The sequence below is a fragment of the Leucopleurus acutus genome (assembly GCF_964270905.1).
Source record: "Leucopleurus acutus genome assembly, chromosome: 19".
In the NCBI taxonomy this organism is placed as follows: domain Eukaryota; kingdom Metazoa; phylum Chordata; class Mammalia; order Artiodactyla; family Delphinidae; genus Leucopleurus; species Leucopleurus acutus.
The window spans coordinates 30,158,224-30,180,096 of NC_139161.1; the positions used below are offsets into that span (position 1 = coordinate 30,158,224).

At 46.8% G+C, this 21,873-nt stretch overlaps 1 protein-coding gene across 2 annotated transcripts in view; it reads left to right on the plus strand.

Annotated features, from left to right (window-relative positions):
• Positions 1-21,873, plus strand: part of RNF43 (ring finger protein 43) — a 61,833-nt gene that overhangs the window by 24,501 nt on the left and 15,459 nt on the right. For both annotated transcript variants that reach the window (XM_082861306.1, XM_082861307.1), the window contains one exon: positions 21,512-21,634. In XM_082861306.1, the coding sequence (XP_082717432.1) occupies positions 21,512-21,634 (123 nt within the window). The remainder of the gene's footprint in view (positions 1-21,511; positions 21,635-21,873) is intronic.

Below are 21,873 nucleotides of genomic sequence, written 5' to 3' on the forward strand. Positions count from 1 at the left end.
AGAGCCCACAAACCACAGCTACTGAGCCCACGTGCCATAACTACTGAAGCCCGTGCGCCTAGAGCCTGTGCTCCGCAACAAGAGAAGCCACCGCAATAAGAAGCCTATGCACCGCAACGAAGAGTAGCCCCTGCTCACTGCAACTAGAGAAAGCCCTCACGCAGCAACGAAGGCCCAACACAGCCATAAATAAATAAAAAAAAGAAAAAAAGAAGAAATAGTCAAGGGGCTTCCGTGGTGGAGCAGTGGTTAAGAATCTGCCTGCCAATGCAGGAGACACAGTTTCGAGCCCTGGTTCAGGAAGATCCCACATGCCGCAGAGCAACTAAGCCCGTGCACCACAACTACTGAGCCTGTGCTCTAGAGCCTGCGAGCCACAACTACTGAGCCCACGTGCCACAACTACTGAAGCCCATGCGCCTAGAGCCTGTGCTCCGCAACAAGAGAAGCCACTGCAATGAGAAGCCCATGCACCACAACTAGAGAAAGCCCGCACACAGCAACCAAGACCCAACACAGCCAAAAATAAATAAATTTATTTATAACAAAAGAAAAGAAGTAGTCAAAACTTCTACTCGCTTCCTTTGTAGTCCATAAGTTAACATATAATTAAATAATAATTAGACTCAATGTTCCCTGGTTTGAGTGCTCTTTAATATATGCTGACCCTAAACAGCTTTTCTGGCATTATTGGGGTTAAGCCTATTTCTCTATCATAAGCTAGCTGGTTTCCCATTGTATTTCATGATTAATACTCATATTGAAACTCATACGTACTTGTGTGAAAAACATTTTGATAATGTTCAAACAGATGCCAGTCTCTTGGGAGTCACCCTCATAAAGAGGGTCACCCTTAGCTCCCCCTAACTTTATTTACTATCATTTTTGAAGTCTCTCATTTTATCTTAGTCTCTAGGTGATGTTCTTTTTCAAGTTGTACATTGCTCTCAGAAAAAAACAATACACTGTCCTCCCTCCGCTGTGTGCTACCCCATAATAATAAATCCAGCCTTACAGATCTTCTGTCTTTGAGGCTTCTGTATCGTGTGGTAGTGCAGATTTCTGCTTCATCTCAAGGCCTCGTTTCCCTACGCCATTATCCTCTAGCTGTCAGCTGTACACCTCCTAAACTGCTTAGAAAAGAATCTGTTTCTCCTGGCCCCAGAGCTGACCTTGACCCTTTCCCAGTCCTGAGCACTCCTGGAAACTCAGCCCCCTCAGCACCTAATTCATGTCTGATACTCTTAACTTTCTTGCTCTGGCCTCAGGAGAGAGAGCACATTCTGAACACTCCTGCTTTTGTGTCGGCATCTCTGTGAGGTGATTTGGAAGGACTCCAACCAGGCATGGAAGGGCTCTTTGATAATATCTGATGGGTGGGTAACAAATTCGGGCACCTAGCCAAGACACACATTGCCTGTAATCGTTAACTCAGTCTGTAAACAGTTCAAACGGCACTGAGAGGCCGTCAGTTATTATATTAGAAGAAGCCTTTCACCTCTCTTGCTTAGCAGCCAGGCGTCCAGCACTGGCCCCCACTGGGGCCACTGGAGCCACGGTGCTCTGTGCACAGCCACCAAGGCCTGAGCCACACCGGGATGGACAGTGGAACCTGCTCCAGTGACTGCCTTTCAAAGTTTCAGCATTGGAGCAATAACTAAATCATTCATTTCCTTTTGTTCTGCACCTGGAAGATGCTGGAAGGAAAAAAAAAAAAAAAGAAGCGAAGAAAACCCAAGAAACCTTGACCAGGAATAAGTAGTGGGGAAGGAATTATATCACCTGGGATCGGAAATTTCATTTTTCAGCTCAATTTTCCTACCCACATTCATGTTTTGAAAGCTTTACAACCTAACCATTCACCTTTTTGTTGTCCCTTTACTCCAAATTGATTTTAAGATTGGTCCTCAGGGTACCTGCTGCCTCCAACCAGGTTTAAAGTTATTCCGTATTACTAGACCCGAAGTGCAAGACACAATGCTGAGCCCCAGGAACGTGAAGATTACAAACATTCCTGCCCTCAAGGTACTTACTAATTGAGACTTTTAAGATAATACCAGGCATATACTGGAGATAAGTACCACCAGGAGCATTTATAAGTGCCAAATATGGTGTACACTGAGTTTCTACTGGAGGTCACAGCGGTGTGGACAAGGCTGATCAGGGAAACTCCTTTCCAATTCTGTGAGAAAACTTTTTTCAGTAACTTTTAAAAAATTGACCTCTTTTCCTTCATGTTTCTCATCCATTGTCTTTGGCCTTTTTCATTGAATTGCTAATTTTGCTAGGCACACTGGGTGTTGTAGGTGTTTGGTGAATGAAATCAGTAAGTCTCTTTTAGAATTACCAGAAGATGGTGCAGGAAAACCAAGCACAACTTATTCTAAGCGTCTTAATTGCAGAGGACCCTTTATTGATGAATATATTTACAGTTGTTCAGATTAGTTTTAAGGCTACTGTTGCTGAAGTGGTTTGTTCCACATAGCACTGGAGCAAAATTTAGATTCGGCTGTAGTTTTAAATAAACAAGTGAAATAAAATCCTATACTCACCATAATCAAGGTGAGCATCAAAGCCCCGGGTTATGCCCCTTACACCAGAATCCTAAGTATAAAGCAGCGAGATTCTGTTCCTCCACAAAGCAGTATCTTAACACTTGCCCCACTGCCTTCAACTGAAGGAAAATGATAGAGCCGTAAGACATTCTTCCAGGAAAAAAAGGGGTTTTGAGGGGTGGGAGGGAGCTGTCTTATATAATTAACTTGACTGGGGTCCTCATGACTTATTAGAAAGCTCTGACCTCATGCCTCTTATTTTCTTTGTTTCATTTTCCATTTTGCTCAGCTTTCTGGGTCACCTTTTCATCCCCTTTTCATATTTTGGATTTGGGGTTTGCCTCTGTCCTACCATCCGAGTTTTCTGTGCTGATTCTGAACGTAGCTTTGGAAGAGCATGAATAGAATAAAAAAGAAGGCGTGGCTTGAGGATGTGCAAGCTTGAACTCCATCCTGTGTTCTGAGTCTGATTTACCAGTCTGCTGAGGATGAACTCCAGTAAATCCTTTCTTTTACCTAGGATGACAGTACTTTCCCATACTTCATAGAAAAAAGCAGCTCAATCTTAAAGAAAGAAATGAAATCCTTTAGTTTATTTATTTTATTTTTGCTGTGTTGGGTCTTCCTGTCTGCGCGAGGGCTTTCTCCAGTTGCGGCAAGCGGGGGCCACTCTTCATCGCAGTGCGCGGGCCTCTCACTATCGCGGCCTCTCTCGTTGCAGAGCACAGGCTCCAGGCGCGCAGGCTCAGTAGTTGTGGCTCACGGGCCTAGTTGCTCCGCGGCACGTGGGATCCTCCCAGACCAGGGCTCGAACCCGTGTCCCCTGCATTAGCAGGCAGATTCTCAACCACTGCGCCACCAGGGAAGCCCCAAGAAATGAAATCCTTTAGAAGAAAAGAGGCACTAGAGCAAACAAAATCAAGTTTTTTTTACCAATTGCTCAGCATTGTTATTTGTTCATGGTAAACATAGTGGTTATTTGAAAGGATGTGTTAAATCACATTTATACAACAGGATTGTAGAAGTGCAGAATTTATAAGGTACTTGTACAAGGAAGCTTTGAGGCCTGCTATCTGATCCACTCAATTCAATGCCTTGGTTCATTTTGAGGTCGTTTACAGGTTTAATATGATGGAGAATAATAGAGGAAGCCCTGCTCTTCCACCTGAATACAGCCTGTCTTTTGGGAAATGATCAGTCTTAAATTCTGGCTCCCCACCCTCATTCCTTTCCTTGTACATGTTAGTAAGGAAGCTGCCTACCATTATTTTGGTCCCTCTAGATCAGTGGTTCACACATTTTAATGTGTATCAGAATCAGTTTTAGAAAGCTTCCTAAGACACAGATTGCTGGGCCCTGTCCCCAGAGTTTCTCATACAGTGTGACTGAGGCGAGCCCTGAATATTTACATTTGAAACAAATTCCCAGGTGACGTTGATGGTGCTGGGTCTTCGGGACCACATTTTGAGATCCAGTGCTTGAGGTTGCTGCCTACTTTATAACCATGATGACTTTAACAGGTACCGACCATCTTCACAGGGCCAGAGTATCCAACTTGTGTTGAAGTGACTGAGGCTTTACTGTCTGGAAGTGGACAGTTAGGTACAAGAGATTTTGTCCTACTTGCAGAGATTAAGCGGCCGGAAGACTAGGTCATCTACCTACAGGCACCTGGCAAATGGCTTACCAACTCTTTTAAGCAGCAGGTAGCAGGTAGCAGGTGGGAGCTCGCTCTTGGAAAACCTATTAGCTGGGCTACAGAACTAATAATATGACATAAGGAGAATAAACCAGTGCTTTTGATTAGTTTCTGTGTCATCCTCAAAGAGAAGATTCCAAGGTTGCCTTGTCTTTAGGAATTCTCATTTTTCTTCCTTCCACTTCCCTGAACTACAGAACCCCTTAGGCTGTACATTAGATCATTTTAGAAGCTAAGTGATTCGAGTTTCACTCTAGTGTAGCAGCCTGCACAGCACCTTCTCTTCGGGATTTATTGTAGGGGGACCTGCTCAAGTGAACCAACAGCCACAAACTCTACTTTTAATAGGATTCATTTATGCAGCCACTTTAACCTTAAGTCTTCATGCATTACACTTAACATTTAATGTGTTACGTCAGTAGTACTATATCTGAAGATATAAACAGTGTTTGGCAAATCTGTAGCCCCAGCCCCGTCTTTTGACTCAAACTCCAGTTCTTATTTCGAATTGCCTATAGGATTTACATGTTCACCCCGAATTCGGCCTTCCCAAGACTGAATTAAATTTTCCCTGCTCAAAATGAACCTCTTTTTCCTATATTCCTCTTTTGGTTGATGCAACATTTCCCCCCAGTTCTCCAGGTTTAGAAACTTTAACTCCTTCATCCCTATAGTTCAATCTGTCAGCAAGTACTTTCAACACTTCCTTCATAATTTCTGTGATTCATCCCTTTGCCTTTGAACTGTTAGCACCAGAGTTCACACTCTCATCATGCCAGTAATAGGTTACTGGAACAGCTCTCATATTGGTTTTCCTACCCCCAGGTTTCCTTTCATTCCACTGTAGTTTTTACTCTGACACTATATTGTTCTGCTTAGAATCCTGTTTTGATCATGAGCTCCCCTTGCTTCAGAGTTTAGGATGATTCCTTTTTCACAGATGGCCAAAAAGGTCTAACTCCTATCTTGTCACTCACTGGCCTTCACAAGGACACCCTACCTCAGCTATCCAAACCATCTCTGCAGATCTGTTTTTTAGTCATACAAGTCATGTACCTTGAAGACTTGAGAAAAACTGGTCAAGAACCCTACTTTTCCTCTCACTTGGACCCTTGTTTTTTTCTCAAGGCTGTAGCTGGGAAGTTCCCCAAATCCATTTGACAGATGCCAGTGGACCAGAATCCTGCTTATTTTACTTACGTAGTTATTTTTCTCCTATTCGAAGGGCTGGCTTAAGATCTGTCTCCTCCACAAAGCCCACAGGACCTATTGGCTGTACCACACCATGTGACACTTGATGATAAATCATTTTGTACCACCATTTAGTTTGTGTATATGTGTGTATCATCTCCCCAAGAAAACTGTGACTCTTGGGAAGGACCTAACACAATTTTGGGAGGGAGATAGGTGTTTATAAATACTTGCCAACTAAGAGGCCGTATTTCAGGCCCATTCTGAAGTGCCCATGGGGAAAATCTCCATGAGTCCCCATCTAGCCTCCTACTCAATAGTGACATCACGTGACTCTCTTTATCTTGACAAGGAACATTGGGGAGCTATTGATCTTCCCTGTTATAAAGGGTTTTGGGGGGAATTGTAGCAGTTGCTATATTTTAGGGAGAAAGATGGCTCCAGAAACAGGCTTGATAATGTCCAGGCTAAGAATAAACTTAGTGACAGACAGCAACTCCGCTAGTTAGGTATTTGGCTAGGAAGGGAGTTCAGCGTCTGAAGCGTTTCGGGTAGGTGTGGGCTTAGCAATTAGATATGCTGCTACTTTCTGAGGTAAGCCTACCTAAAGGCAAAAGCGTGGCCCGATGACTGGGGGCCCGATGACTCCTGCAGTGTAAGAACTCATTTATAGGCATCTGCCCAGAGGTACCCACCCGAACAGACACTAAGAAGCAGCAAAGGAAAGTGCCCAGGACCTCAGTGTAGTCACTGTGTCAACAGCAGTATCCGATAAGGTGGTTTTTTTATGGGGGGGCGGTGAGGGGAGGAGCTGATGCACCTGTGGTTAGTGACTTAGAAACTTGCTGCCACATTATGTGGCACCATGAAGCCACCTTATGTTCCAGCCACCCCATGGTGGCTGATGTTTTAGAATTACCTAGTTACTAACTGAGCCAAGAGGAAATGGACTGGATGAAAGCCAGAGTAAGGTAGAGTAATCTCTTAGCCGAGCCACATTCGAAACCCATGAAGCCAAATGGCTCTTTGGGACTCCTTTCTATACCAGTGGAGCGATTGTCATTGTCAACCTAACAGTGTTTGCTTTTTATAGGTATCACACGTTTTTGCTTGCCTCTTCCTAAGACAAATGTATGTTTTCATTTCAATGTATTCAAATGAGCCCCTATGGCTCACACAGGTTGCCAAATTATGATATCTCAAGCAGGAACAGGGTCCAGACAATTCCTGTTGGCTGAACTAGGGCTGAACTTAATCCTAGACTGACTCAGCTTCTCTGTTAAAGTTGTTTGGAATTCTGATATCCCGCCAGAGATTGTTTCTAAAGAGTTCTCAGTGTGAAGTATGAATCACAAATGAATGGAGTCTCGGGAGACCAAAAGCTCAAGCTCGAGTAATAATTCAATACACATTTATTGATTGCCTGTTACGGTAGGGCACTGGGTTACGTGGGATATAAAGAAGCCCCTTGACCTCAATGTAGTAGATGAGGATATAAAGCAGAAGATGAAAAGTGCCTTACAATAAATACAAGCAAGTCGATTGGGACATTTCAGTTGAAGAAGAGATTCTTCATGAAAGAGGTGGCATATAAGCTTGTCCTTGAAAGATAAGTAGGATGTTTTAAAGTGACAGGATAGGAGTTAAGAGGCATTCCAAGAGAATGTAAGAGAATAGTGAGTAATACAATTTGGTTGGACAAGTAGTATAGTACATTTAGGAGGGAAATGGAGATAAAGCTGAAAAGGGAGAGGAGAAGAGAAAGGAGTTAGTACTTTTTGAGTGGCTACTATGTGCAGGAATGGCTGGTACTTTAATTGCATTTATTTCATTTAATCTGTAGAATGATTTTCTTGGGTGGATGGTGGTACCCTCATTTTTTTACCCATAAGGAAACCAAGACTCAAGAGGTTAGGCCACCCTTCAAAGTCACACACATCTTGTACGTGACAAGAGTTGAAATGTGAAACCAAGCTGTCTGATTCTAAAGCCCTGATTTGATAGGCTGAGTCTGAGTTTAATTCAGAAGGCCGTGGAGAGTCATTATGGTATTTGAACAGGACAGTGATATGATCAGTGCTATCTTTAGGAGGTTGTTCTTGCAGAGATATACAGAGATTTAGAATAGTGAGAGATTGGAGACTAGTTAGAAGCCTATTGTAATTGTTCAGACTCCAGAGACATAGAGAAGGTTGGTTTCCAAATAGGAGTTTAGGTGATTGGATATGGGGAGGAGGAATCATAATGACTCTGAGATGCTCAGGCTAGATCTTTAGGAAAATGATGTCCCCATTAACAAAAAGGGTAAGGTAAGAGGGCTTATTGGTTTAGGGTAGAGTAGAGGGCGAAGATGGTCTGTAGGTTTGCAATATTTGAGTTTGAGGTACCAGTAAGATGACAAAGAAATAATGTCCAGTAGGCCTTTTGAAGTGCAGGAGAATTTGACTTTGGAGACAAATTTGGGAATTATCATCAAAGATATTGGGGTGATAAGAATACCAGAGAGAAATAATAGAAATCAGAGAATATGTCTTTATATTTAAATGAGAGGAAGAAGAGAAGAAAAAGAAAGAGGCAACAGATAAGGGACAGTCAGAGAAGTAGCATTATGTCATGAACCGCAGGTGAGGAGGGTGTCAAGAATGGATAGTCAACAAATCAGAAGGAATTTAGGAATATTTGTCTTCCTTTAGCCTCAGTCCCTTTTCTTAGGAAACAGCTGGCACCATTAAGTTCAGATATGTCATTTTTTTTTTTTCCCCTGCTTTTAACTCTGTTATGGAGGAAATCAGGAAATCAAGAGAACTGTCTATTAAGGATGTGTTTGGTGGTCACATTTTTAATTGAAGCTAGTGAAAGCTCTCAATTTTTGTGCTAGCAAAATAAAGTAAAAAATTTCAAGTCTTGCGCTAAATCATTGGAGGTTTAGTTCCCAAGGAGGCTCTTGTAATTTTGGTGCTTCTGTTCCTTGACTCTGTGATTCTTCCTGTGATCCATCCAGTCTCCTTTCATTATATTCAGTACACGGAATCCACGCCCAGAATTCAGGATTCCTGGTTGCAAGCCCAATATGCATTGTGTTGTTTCTTCAACCTAATTTGTGATATGGGTAGTACTAATAAAGGAGAATAAAATAGCTAATGAAGGATTATAAAGCACTTTGCTAATACAAACTGCAACATCAAAGCTGAATAATAGTCTTAATTTAGGGTGAAGGGTTCCATTAGCAGAGTAAAAATGAAAAGGACAAAGGGTAGTGTCGCTTTGTACCTTGATAACAGTGTACCAATCACAGAGCGCTGCTATCGATCCTCATTGCCCTGTGAACTCTCAACCCAGGAATTTGGCTCCCCTCCCTAACTCTCTAAGTACTTCCCTCACCCACTAAGTCTGATGATGGTACCTCCCTGAATCTCCTGACAAATGCAAACAGGAACTTCTATTCAGCAGAACTAACTTGGTAACTGAGAAGATTCCTCTTCCATTTATCAGCACTTTGATTATCTTTTGGTATCTCTTACCATCTGCGCTTAGCAAGAAAAATAAAGGGGTTTGGGCAATTAGGAAGTAACAAAGAACTCATAGTTCACAAAGAACAAGTCAAGGGATGTTTGGAATATTTGAGCATACAGTCATATTTGGCGTGAGGTAGCCTCCCTACATCCTACTCAGGGCAGGGTAGGCTGGCGAGCTGATCAGGCTGCCGGGAACCTGAAACAAAGGCAAGGGGATGACGTCAAATGGCCCCTCAACTGAAGTCTTTAAATTCTGGACTTCAGACACATCAACTTCTTAGGGTATAAAGAATGGAGAAAAGAAATATAATTCATCGCTCATTCCACTAAAGGTAAGTTAAAAGAACGCACTCAGAAAAAGCATGGAATACTGTTGGGAGTAAATCAGCTCTGAATTGTTCCGTGCAAATCACTGGTCCAAGTCCTCATAACATCCTGGTAGGGACTGAAGTTCACCTGAGACACTCAGCCGACACTATGGCCTAAAGCCAGTGGGGAGCAAGACTTTCTTTGGGTCGATTCTATAGGGATGATAAATAAATAAAGTTGTTTTAATAGTATCGAAATGGCTCCTGCCCTGAAGGAGCTCCCCATCAGAGCTAGGAGATAGACTAAAGGACCCAAAGTGACAAGAGAGCACTTCCAAAGCGACATAGCAAGAATAAGTTAGTCTACCCGTTCATTCCATGTTCTCCTAGTATGTACGTGCTGTGCTCTGTGAATTTGCATTCCGCATGTCTTGTTTCACAGATGGTCTTAGGACTGTTTTACATGAGCGGGTGTATGCATGACTATAGATCTGCTGTTAGATTCTAGTCTCTTGAGGGCAGGAGCTATTCCCTTTTTTTTTTTTTTGGCAGGGAAATGTGTTAAGGATTATGCTCGACTTTGCACATTGATACTGAGGAAAGACAATAAATAAGAGTGTCCGGGGATGGGTTATTAAGTAGGAAGTTCCTCCTAAAATAAGTGAGTTTTGTTCAGGGTTGTGGAGAAGATTTAGACATCATGTAAAAGGGAAGGAAGAGACCTCTCCCTTGCTAAGAGGTCAAAATACTATAAAGCTGACTTTAAAACTTAGAGGGAATATACAGGTTTCTGAAGAGAAAGCAGAAATCTGAAAATATTCATATCCTGATCAAATAACAAGGCAACCACCAAACTTATTTATCTCAGATCTGTTTACTAAAACAGATAATTCAACATGCATATTTTTCTTAACATCTACCGTGTACTAAGGGATGAATAATACCTAGTCCCTGACTTGAAGGAGCTCAGGATCTACTTTACAGGAAGGAGGAAAGGACTAGTGTTTTGTTGAACATCTATTAAGAACCAGGCGTTCTCCTGAAGGAAATGGGTAAGAGAGTGGGTCACAGTGGAACACTGAAACAACTAACTGTAAAAGGTAAGTGTCATTTAAGGCTTTTGAATATATCACTTTAGGAGACTATATGGGGGAAAGCATTTAATTTGGGGGACTGAAGGCTGGTGAGAGGATTAGAGAAGGACCCAGTTTGGGCTGGGCTGGGAGGTCAAGGGCAAAAAGGGGTGGGGAGCTGTAGGACTTAGATCTTGGAGTCTCTGGCTCACAGGGGAAGGGGAGGTGCCACTTTTCTCTCTGTAGAGCCACGGAGATAGGGGAAAGGTTCACAGGAAGAGAAAGTAAAAGGAATATAGCAGTGAACCAAACTAGCTTCCCATCTTATACACTTCCTGTAAAAGATTTCTTAAGAGCAAAGGCAGTGTTTTTCTGGTCTCATTCTCTTTAATGCCTAGAACTCTGCCATAGGAGGCCACTTCGATGTCTTACTTTTTAGTTCCTAGGAGCTCAAGAGTTGCTGCTATTAGGAGTTACTAAAGTATTCAGAGGATGGAAATAGCAATGGCACAAATGCCAAGATATCCAGGCACCATCCATAGAGACCCAGTGGAGTGCTGAGCCCAAAGTGGTAGTACCTCCTAGGTTCTCACAACACTAACTCTTACTTTTTCTTTTATCCCCTGCCTAGAAGGCTGCACCATGGGTGGGAATAAAAATCTACTCTCCTGTTGCATCCAGGCAGCTGCCAGCAGTCTGTTTGCCTTGTTCTTTGCTGGCAAATCATTAAACAGCCCCCCCAAAGCAGGCCTCTTCCCCAGGGCCACCCCATGGACAGGGGTTCAGACCTGTGGTCAAAGGGCTGTCAGCAGTCAGGCTGGAGCCCTTGGGCTGCCTCCAGCACAAGCCTCCCCTGACAGTTGCCTCTTCTGAACAGAAGCCTCCTTGGCCTGATCTCAAACCCCAGTGGCTTTTGAGGAGACACCCTGGGCATCCGTGTTGGCTGTGGCTTGAATCATTTTGTCCTCCTCCTCCTGATGTAACTTCTAAGTGCAGCTATCCCTGTGTTTCCTCCGTCGTTTCTGTACTGAAGCACAGGCCCATGCTCCATGTTTTTTTTCCACTTTGCAATGTAAATGGAGTAGTCTGTTACTGCCCAGGAGCTGGGGATTGTGGTCAGCCAAGCAAACTCTATAGCTTCACCCCATCCCCACTCACAATGGGACAGTTAAAACCTGGGCACCGATTTGGTTGCGCTGGCCCGTTTGGATACAGTATCTGCCCTCCAAGGGCTTCTAAGCCAGTCGTGGCAGACGGCAGTATGGAGCAGAGTTTGCAGGGCAACTTGAAATCCCTACAACCTCTGAGCAGGAGACTAGGCCAGAAAGACGTGGAATGTGTGTGCGAAACAACCAGGTTAATGTAGCCATTTCACACTCTGCACTGAAATCACCAAACTTAGCAACGCTTGAGTAGCTCTGCTGATAGTCCCGGTACACCTCTGGCATATTTAAATGAATCATCTGATTTCCTCAAGTTTCATTTCTTTGGTCTTTTTCACAAGGACTGTCTGGTTTTAGTCTTTGGCCTTTTCAGCATTAAAATCTGAACCTAAATAATTACTTAAAAACAAACAGTCCCTGCTTCCAGCAGGTTTCTAAATTCCTACCATCTCTGGCATGAGTTTGGCTAGAATAACAAAGCATAACAAAATAATAAAGCAAACTGTGTCAAGGCTGTTTGCAAACAGCACATTGGGTTAAATGTGAGAGTTCAGTGAACTCTCTCACTGTGGTAAGAGTGAAGGCCGTGCCTGGGAAGGGCCCTGTCCAAAGCCTCCTTAGGCCCTTACCCTGGAAGCGTGAGGGGCAGGAATTAGCCCTCGCGATGCTGCCACCTGTGTGAAGACCTCAGCCTTTCTGCAGGGGCCTCTCTGAACAAGACCCGGCTAAATGAGGGGCCTCAAAAGCGGTGCCTCCCGTAGGATGGAGGTCAGGGCGGGCGTCAGCATCTCCCACCACAGTGGTCGCTCACGGAGTGCAGAACTCAGCTGACATTTCAGGACCTCTTGGTAGGATTCCTAGCAGTTTGAGGCAAGGTAAATGCCTTACCTGGTGGAGGGAAAGAGTCCAAACCACGTGACTGGCGTGTCTCCTAAGGTCTTGATGTCTGTGGGCCTCAGAGCCTTGGCATTCTGTTTCACAGCCTTCCCTCCAAAGCGTGCTGACGTAACTAAAATGGTATTTGATGGGCTTCTCCCTCTCCTTTGCTCCTAACTTCATGAGTAGCTTCTTGGTGCCCCTGTAACTAGAGGTCATTCTGGACTGAGTCAGGACAAAACCTGTTTCTATATGGGAAGATAGTGGACAAAAAGGTCCACCTCTTGGGTAGTTGTCACTTTTCTCCTTCTCTCTCTCTGGTGACTGCCAAAGAAGTTTTCTTCTCTGACATCAATTTATTTCAAAAAGAGCTCAGATGGTTAGCTTTCTCTTCTTTCTCCGCCCTTCCTTCTTCCTGCTTGTGGCTCTGCTTATGACCCTGTGACCCACCCTTACAAAGACAGCAGGCAGAGTGTGCGGTCAGGAAAGCCCCACCACGGGGCCATCGTAGGGTAAAGAGGCCCAGTTCCATCACGGAGCCTGGACACGATCTGAGACAAGCAGAGGTGAATTTTTAACTTGAAGAATGGAGGCTCTAATGTGGGGGGGAGACAGTGAGGGAGATGGCAGTCTAGCTGAATGTCCATTATCTGGGTCTGAGCTTCTGTGACCTCTAATTTTAGGACACACCTTTCGTATCCTAGACAAACACGGACTCTTCACTGGGAAAGCACCTCTGAGCAGTGTCTGGGTCTGGCTGCCTTGCTGTGGCTAGAAGAGATGAGATAAGCCCTAGGGGAGAGGAAGGAAGCTGAGGATGCTGGGCAGAGAGAGCCTAGGCCCAGAGGGAGAAGAAGCAGACAGACTTGGCTCCTGTCTTGTTGCTAAGACTGATTCAAGTTTGAAAATTCTAGAAACGTAGGCCCCCCTGAAGCCTTCTGTTCAGGCATTGTAGTACTCGGCTGGTGTTTGCTGTACCACACGGAATACTTCCCGACGCGTAGACCTGGAGGTGGCGTGGTGGAGTAGTCAGGGAGCTGGGATTGAATTTAGGAGGACTCGGCTTCCTTTGAGCGCCTCCGTATGTAACCATGGGCCGTCTGTAAGGTGAGGCTCGCATTCCTCATCTGCGTAAAGCAAGTTTTAAAGGTCCCTTACAGGTCTGGACCAGGCTCAGCTGTTAGCAATTCACATCTCTTTTATAAACTGTATGACAATTGGATGCAAGTTGAGTCTTATTCATTCTTTCACCAAATACTAAGGGCCTACAACATGCAAAGCCCCCTGACGGGACCCTTGGTGGGCTCAGCTCCTCCACGCAGACGGTTGCCCTGCCTTCTGTTGGAAGCTGGCGGGTCCTTTCAGGTCTTCTGTTAACAGCCCTCTTGCTCACCAGTGCCCCTGCCCCCAGGAAGTTTTCCGGATCAGGTTAGAAATACTGGAGGCCTCTGTCATCCATCCTCTCTCTTGCTAGTCCCTTTCCATCAGGGTTATGCTTCTCTCACCCCACCAACATTATTTTCTTTTGTACCTTAAAAAAGTTACACAGTTAAGCAGGAATACATTTTCCTTGTAAAAGCATTTTAACAAAATCGATAAAGGGAAACTTCTCTTGACAATTCCCCAGCCTCCCAACTTAATTGATTAAGAAACTCAGCCATCCCAAAGAGGTAGAGATGCAGGCTAACGTATGGATGGGAATGAGGTCTAGAAGCTTCCAAAGCCTAAACAATTGCCATTAGGATCAACCTGTAGATGTGAGCATTGACCTCTTTAACTAAAGGGCAAGAAGACCAAACTGGACCTCAGAGACTGTTCTGGTACTGGGAGCCAGAAGCAGCAACTCCAGGCCTGTCTGCTTTTCCCAACCCCCCAGCTACAGGAGCTTGACTTTATGAAGCTGGTGTGTCCTGCCACCTGAGATAAAAGTCAGGTAGTTCCAAGTTCAGGTAATGGAGGTTGCACAGGACAGGATGATTATAAAATCTGAAAAGAGGAAATGGGCAGAAGGTGCCTTTGATGCCTGGCCAATGTTCCTGATTACAAAAGCAAAATTGTAGCAGGCAGTAAAGTTACCTGTCCAAGGCCTGGGTGAAGGTCTGTAAGTGGAATCAGAGAAGTGAGAGATTACTGCGGCAGAGCTGGGCTGGGAAACAGGAGACAGTAAAGGATTGCTTGCAAATGCACACACCCCAAGAGGAGGAGATGCCACCGATAAAATAAGACCAGCGTTAAGTTCGGGGCTCAGTTGAGCCCTGGAATGCCCTTTGTGAGGAGGTAATGAGATCACATGGCCTCCTTCATGGGAAGGAGGCAGGCTGAGAACTGGAAGAGCTTGTTCAGTGGGGTTCGGAGGGCTGAGCCCAGGAGGGAAGTGACCGTGGATAATGAGCTGTCCCAGACTGTGCCTTGTGGAACACTGGCATTCAGAGGCGCTGTGACGACTGCCAAGGGAGAAGTAGTCAGAAGGGGCTTTGTCCCTTCCAGGAATAAGGAGGGATTTTACCATTGCAGATGCAATAATAAAAACAACTACCATTTTAACGAGTCCCTACTGAGTGTCGGGCTCTGGGCTAGGCGCTTATGGCCATTACATCCGGTCTTCGTGATAATCAGGCGTTTTTTTTTTATCCCTTCTGAAGATGAGGAGTATGAGGCTCAGAAAAGCTAAGTAACAACCTGCCCCGGGTCACACAGGTAAATGATGGAGTCAGAAAATGTACGTAAGGTCTGTTTGGGGAGGGAAGGGAAAAATCAGAACCAATAAGTTTAAGGAGGAGGACAGAGACAGAGAGAACAGACACAAGAGCGTGAAATACAACACACACCACTAAAGACCTACATCTTTACATAGCTGTTTAACATGTGTGTGCAAAGCGGAGTTCTCAGCCAGAGTGGCCTGGACACTGTGAGCCAGTCCTCTTAATCTGCTTCTCATAGCAGCATCTGGAACGGGGGTGTCGCATCTCCTGGCCTTTTAGGAATATGCAAATAACCAATCCTTAAGCTCACCAACTTTCCAGGAACGCTCCCCAGCCACACCCACCCCGAATCCTGCAAGCCCATCTCTCTTGGCCCTCTCCTAGTGTCACTGAGAGGACGGGTGGCCGATGTAGAAATCACGTTTGCATCTTTGTTATTAGGGCACCTTGCATCCCAAGGAGGCAGATGCATTTCGATCTGTTTTCTTCTCAGGAGCCCTCTTCCCAGCTGAAAATTCCCTGGAGGAGGGGGCAAAGACAGCCCCTGTGTTACACCCCAGGGAGACTAACACTGCCTTGCTAGGTAATGCACAGCACCCTGGGTTCAATGGCCTTTTCTTGGCTTTTGCTTTTAATCTGAGAATATGTACTTGAGAAGCTCTCACTGTTAAAGAAACCAGACAGAAGTATAGTGAGCATGATTTTCATGCCACAAATATGACTATACAAGAAATACCATGGTACTTTATTATTTTTTTAATTGAATTAAACCTGACTTCAAGGTCCTATCCCGCTAGGTCAATGGAAATTTGTTTTCATGGGAACTCCCCTCATAGAGCAGCCAAACTGAAATAGCTAAGGGACATCTCTGATACTTGTTCACTCTGGTCTCCACAAATATGCCCATTGTCCGAGCACAATCCAGGTAGGCACAGCATCTTTGCTAGGGTCCAGCCTCCTGGGGTCCACCCCTTTTGGGGCACAGGCTGTAGCTTCCGACAACTTGGCACATCTCCAGGCTCCTCCCCCCCACCCTCAAGATTCCAGGGACTCTGACCACCTGCGCCGCTCCCCACCCCCACCCCCACCCCCAAGCCGCCTCTCCTTTCTGCTTTCAGGACACATTTCCTCAATGAGTTCAGTCTTTCATGGAAAGTCAGGAAGATAGGTCTTTAGCAACATTTGCTTTTGGCCAATGCCCCTGAGGCAAGGAAATAGAAGGCAAGCCTCTCTTCTTGGAACGGGAGGAGGGAAAAGACAGGAACAACGTATAAATAGCTGTCATTCTTTTTTAGTCTTCCACAACAGCACAAAATGAAACTCAAGTTAATATCTCCACATATTAGCCTATGATCGAAGTACTCAAAGCAAAACACCAAAGTCTCTTCACCATTTCCTCTGTAATTCCTCTCCCAAAGCCACGGTTGTCAGGATTTGGTGTGCATTGTGCTGCCTTTATAGGTATTTGGTTGTAGACATTCAATATTTAATTTTAAAACCTGTGTAGCAGGCACTGGAGGGGCAGTGGAGGTCTGTCAAAGCTGGGGGAGAGAGGGAGGGATGTACGCAGACAACTGAAACACGCTGGGGTGAGTATAGGACTGGGGAAATACAGTGTACTAAGGGTGGCCCAGATGAGGGCCTCCAACCCACCCTGACAGAGCAGCAAGCACCAGAGTGTTTGGGGACGTGAAACAAGGTGTTTCTGGAGCGTGGGTTGCCGGGGGAAGAGGTACTGACAGGGATGGTAAGCCATGAGGCGGGCCATGACGGCACCGGAGCAGGCAGGGTCTTTTAAGCTGTGTTTAAAAGTGCAGACTTCGGGCTTCCCTGGTGGCGCAGCGGTTGAGAGTCCGCCTGCCGATGCAGGGGACACGGGTTCGTGCCCCGGTCTGGGAAGATCCCACATGCTGCGGAGCGGCTGGGCCCATGAGCCATGTCCGCTGAGCTTGCGCGTCCGGAGCCTGTGCTCCGCAACGGGAGAGGCCACAACAGTGAGAAGCCCGCGTACCGCAAAAAACAACAAAAAAAACCAAAACAAAAGTGCAGACTTCACTCTAAGAGCTCTGAGGAGCTTTTTCAGTGCTTCGGAGTGACACGCCCAAATTAGCATCTTAGACCCCTCTGGCTTCAGTATAGGGAACTGGGGGCAGGGGGAGGCTGGGGAGTGGGTTGACCCTAGTTAAGCGGTTATTTCAGTAAATTGGGATAGCAATGATGGTGACCTGTGTCAGAGTAGCCGTGGTGGGAATGGCAGAAAGAGGACAAATAAGAGAAATGTTTAGAAATGTTTAGAATTTTTAGAATTCGGTGATTGGTGGTTGGTGGTAGCGGTAGGGCGTGAAGGAGGTCAGAGGAGAGGAGGAAGATAACATCTGACATGGGTAATAGGTGGGTGGTGGTTCAGGTCCCTCAAACAGGGAACACTGGAGGAACGGTTTTGAGGGATACAATGATTAGTTCAATTTTTGAACATGCTGAGTTTGAGGTGTCTCATTTAAGGTTCTTCAGGCAGAAACATCCAGGCCCCTCCTGGGGTCTGGGACTCAGAGAGGTCTGGGCTGAACATATGTAATTAACCACCTCTACGTGGAAACCAAAGCCATGGGATTGGCTGGGGTCACCCGGGGGACCATGGAAAGTGAAAAGAGAAGAGGGCCTAAGACATTCCTGGAAGTTACCACCAATATTTCGGGGACTTGTGTTTGGGCCTGTATGCTTTAGGAATGTATAATTAGGAAGGCAAATTTTCTTGGTTATGAATTGGGGGAAGGTATCATGTTTTCAAAGTCAAATGGAGATTGTTCTTAATTTTTATTTTTTTTTATTTTATCCTACTTCTTTCCATTTCCTCTGATCTTCTGCTCTCAGCTGTGTAATCCTGGGCATGTTACTTAACTGTTCAGTGCCTCAGTTTCCTCTTTTTTTTTGGAGGGGGGGTATGCGGGCCTCTCACTGTTGTGGCCTCTCCCGTTGCGGAGCACAGGCTCCGGACGCGCAGGCTCAGCGGCCCTGGCTCACGGGCCCAGCCGCTCCGCGGCACGTGGGATCCTCCCGGACCGGGGCACAAGCCTGTGTCCCCTGCATTGGCAGGCGGACTCTCAACCAGTGCGCCACCAGGGACGTCCTCCTCTTTTTTAAAATGGAGACAATTATAGGGTTGGTATGAGGATAAAAAGAGGTAATACACAAAAGCGCTTCGAACACTCACTGGCCCACCATATTTACTCAGTAAATGTACACTCTCATCATCAGCAGCAGCGTTAGCATGGACAGTGGTGGGTTTGCTATGTGTTTCATTTGGAGTTGCATAACTCCAGAGGGTGGAGTCAGAGCTGGGTTCTAATCTTGTGTGACCTTAATTTCTCTGAGCCTCAAGCTTCTTCCTCTTCTTTAAGTGGGGATGAGCACACCTACCTCATAATGAGATAACATCTACAGGCTCTGGCATGCCAAAGGCATTTACTAATGGTTCATTTCCTCCTCTTCCTTCTTCCATAGTAGTTAGCTCAGGACCACGGAAGTCTGGTGATTGCACCACGTTTTTTCCCCTCTATCTCAGCATCCTACCATGTGGCACTACACAGTACGGTACACGTTGGTTCCCCCGCAACGGCCTGGGGGCAGCGTGGTGGTGAAGTATTTGAAAATCCTTCTCTAAAGACCTCTCTTCTCCAAAGTGACTTTCCCCGTCTCCACTGACCCTCTGGTTAGTGAGAGGCATCTTGGAGTTATCTTGAGAAAGCTGGACCATGGGTAGGGTGTGGGAGCACGCACAGCAGTGGACTTCGCTGCTCCTGAAGGGAGGTCTCACATCTTTTGTTCTGCTGGAGCAGCTGACTCCTGACATCTCACCACACCGGCCTGTCCTCTGCAGTCACCAGGGAGATCCTTCTCAAACACAGATCTGTGGTCCCAGCTCTTGCCGACCTTTCATGCCGGACCTAACTGCCCCTCCCAACCCTCAGCGCAGGCCGCTTCCTCTGCCAGGAGCGTACCCTCCCCCCTGGTTGTGGGTCCACTGGGTGAACACATACCTATTTAGTCCCCAAGGAAGCACTGAGGTCACTCTGCCCTCCTGCATGGGATTGTTGGTCCCCCTCCTCAGGCCCTCCCCCAGGCCCTTGAATGAACCTGCATTGTAACATCACAATACACAGTGTTTGCACGCTTGTCTTCTGAGCTTTAAAGGCAAGGGGCCTGTCTTATTCATTGTAGACTCCTCGTTGCATTGAACAGTGCCTGGCACCAAGAGGGCCTTCAGTGTTGGTAGAATGAAGAAATGCATGGGCAGACAGACAGACTAACGGAGCTTGTTGAGATGGGGGCTACAGCTTCCCTAGAGCCCCCAACCTCATGCCCCAGCCCATTTCTGGGGGTTAGGGGGATATATAACCTTTCTCCCACACTAAACCTCGATCACCACCAGACTAATAGTCCTTAATTTCTGGGAGCAAGAATGGACACTCCTCCCATCTCATCACCCCCTGCCCAAAGATTTCTATTCACAAGGATACAGTTCAAAGTGAGGTAGTGCATATGTATTGAGAACCTACTATGTTCAAGGGACTGCAGTGATACAGTGAGAGGAAATAGCCTGAAAGTGCTTTCAAAAAGTGACCGTGCTTTTATTTATTTTATTTTATTTTTTTGGCTGTGTTGGGTCTTCGTTGCTGTGCGCGGGCTTTCTCTAGTTGCAGAGAGTGGGGGCTACTCTTCGTTGTGGTGTGCGGGCTTCTTGTTGCGGTGCGGGCTTCTCATTGTGGTGGCTCCTTTTGTTGCGGAGCACGGGCTCTAGGCGCGCGGGCTTCAGTAGTTGTGGCTCACGGGCTCTAGAGCGCACGCTCAGTAGTTGTGGCGCATGGGCTTAGTTGCTCCACGGCATGTGGGATCTTCCTGGACCAGGGCTCGAACCCGTGTCCCCTGCGTTGGCAGGCGGATTCTTTTTTTTTTTTTTTAATAAATTTATTTATTTATTTATTTGACTGTGTCGGGTCTTCGTTGCTGTGCACAGACTTTCTCTAGTTGCAGGGAGCGTTGTGGTGCACGCGGGCTTCTCATTGCGGGGGCCCCTCCCGTTGCGGAGCACGGGCTCCAGGCATGCAGGCCTGGAGGCCATGTAGTTGAGGCACGCGGGCTTCAGTAGTTGTGGAGCACGGGCTCAGTTGCTCCGTGGCATGTGGGATCCTCCCGGACCAGGGCTCAAACCCGTGTCCCCTGCATTGGCAGGCGGATTCTCAACCACCACGCCACCAGGGAAGTCCCGGCAGGTGGATTCTTAACCACTGCGCCACCAGGGAAGCCCTGACTGTGCTTTTCAGTCCATCATTGACATTATCATGTTCGTAAACATCTTCGTAAATTCAAAATTCTCTCTGGTTCCTCTGATGGTTCTTTCCGGAAGTCCTTTAGTCTAACAGCAGTAGCCAGGGAATCGTGGGCAGCTCCCTAGTAGGAAGTTCCCTTTCTTGCCAGAATACACTGGGTTTCCACCATGTGGGAACCCCTGGCCCATAGGATTATCCTTTGTCACAGGACTCTAGGAAAATTAGATTCAAGGGGGTATTAGGATCACCCTGAAGGAGAAGAGTGTGCATAGAAGGGCAGTCTCATCCCTTTGATGCGGGGCCCTCTGGTCTCTGTTAACATGTATAAGGCCCACTTCCCCTTAGTCGTTGCTCAGCACCAGCCGGGCTAGAGGCTCAGGGTCTCGGACTGGACCTGCCATACGCTCAGAGCAGGTGGGCTGAGCAGGCCGCATCATTGCTGAGGACAGGACAAACTCCTAGGGATTGTGCTATTCAAGGCTTAACCCTTAGCCAAGCCTCATGCCAAAACAGTTCTCCTCCCTATCAGCACCCTGCTTAATCCCAGGATAAGCAAAGGGGGCTGTTGAGGGGAGCAAGATGGCACCAAGTGAGAAGACCCAAGCCGCAGGAGAGATGGGAATCTCCATGGCAACAGCTGCCGAGGAGACAGGAGGCCCCAGCAGCACCCAGCAGCGCCCTGGGGGAGCGAGGAGGGAAGCAGGATTCTGAAGCCACTGATATAGGCTCGCAGCCTGGGATTGCTGGAGCAGAATTAGGAGGTGAGAGAGGCTGGGGCCAGGAGAAGAGCCCTTTGCAGCTGACCAGTTTGGAAAAGCAGGGCTTGAGGCTTGTTGGAACGGCTCTGCAGCAGGCTCTTCATTTACACACCCCTTGCTCCCATCTGCCCCCACCTCTGTGTGTCCTTGGCCCTGGCACCCCTGAAATGACAGCTGGTGGCTCCTGGCTTACCATGAGGCCATCTGATAAGAAGGCCCCCTCTTTCGTGGCAGCAGGAGACCCGCCAGGTACCTGTGAGACCAGTGGGGACGTGCGTGGCTCTCCCAGCTGTGGCTTCTGCTCCCTAGAGCCCCCTAACCTGTCTCTCCCTCTCTCTCTGCAGTCCCACCCCCTGTACCTGTGCAACGCCAGCGACGACGACAATCTGGAGCCTGGATTCATCAGCATTGTCAAGCTGGAGAGCCCCCAGCGGGCCCCCCGCCCCTGCCTGTCACTGGCCAGCAAGGTAGACTCGCACTTGACCCCCGCACACCCTGAACCCCTGCGCGCCCAGCTCTGGACCGCGAGAGGTCCTGTGCTCTTTGTCTGCTTGTTTCCTGAGAGTGATGTGCTCAGTTCAGGCTTTTATAACCCATGACTGGTCTAAGAGACGTGGAAATTCAGGCCACTGTCCTCTCCCCACCGGCCATGTGCCAGCAGAACGTTTTGGCTGTCATCTAGAGCACGTGCCCCATCCTAGCTCTT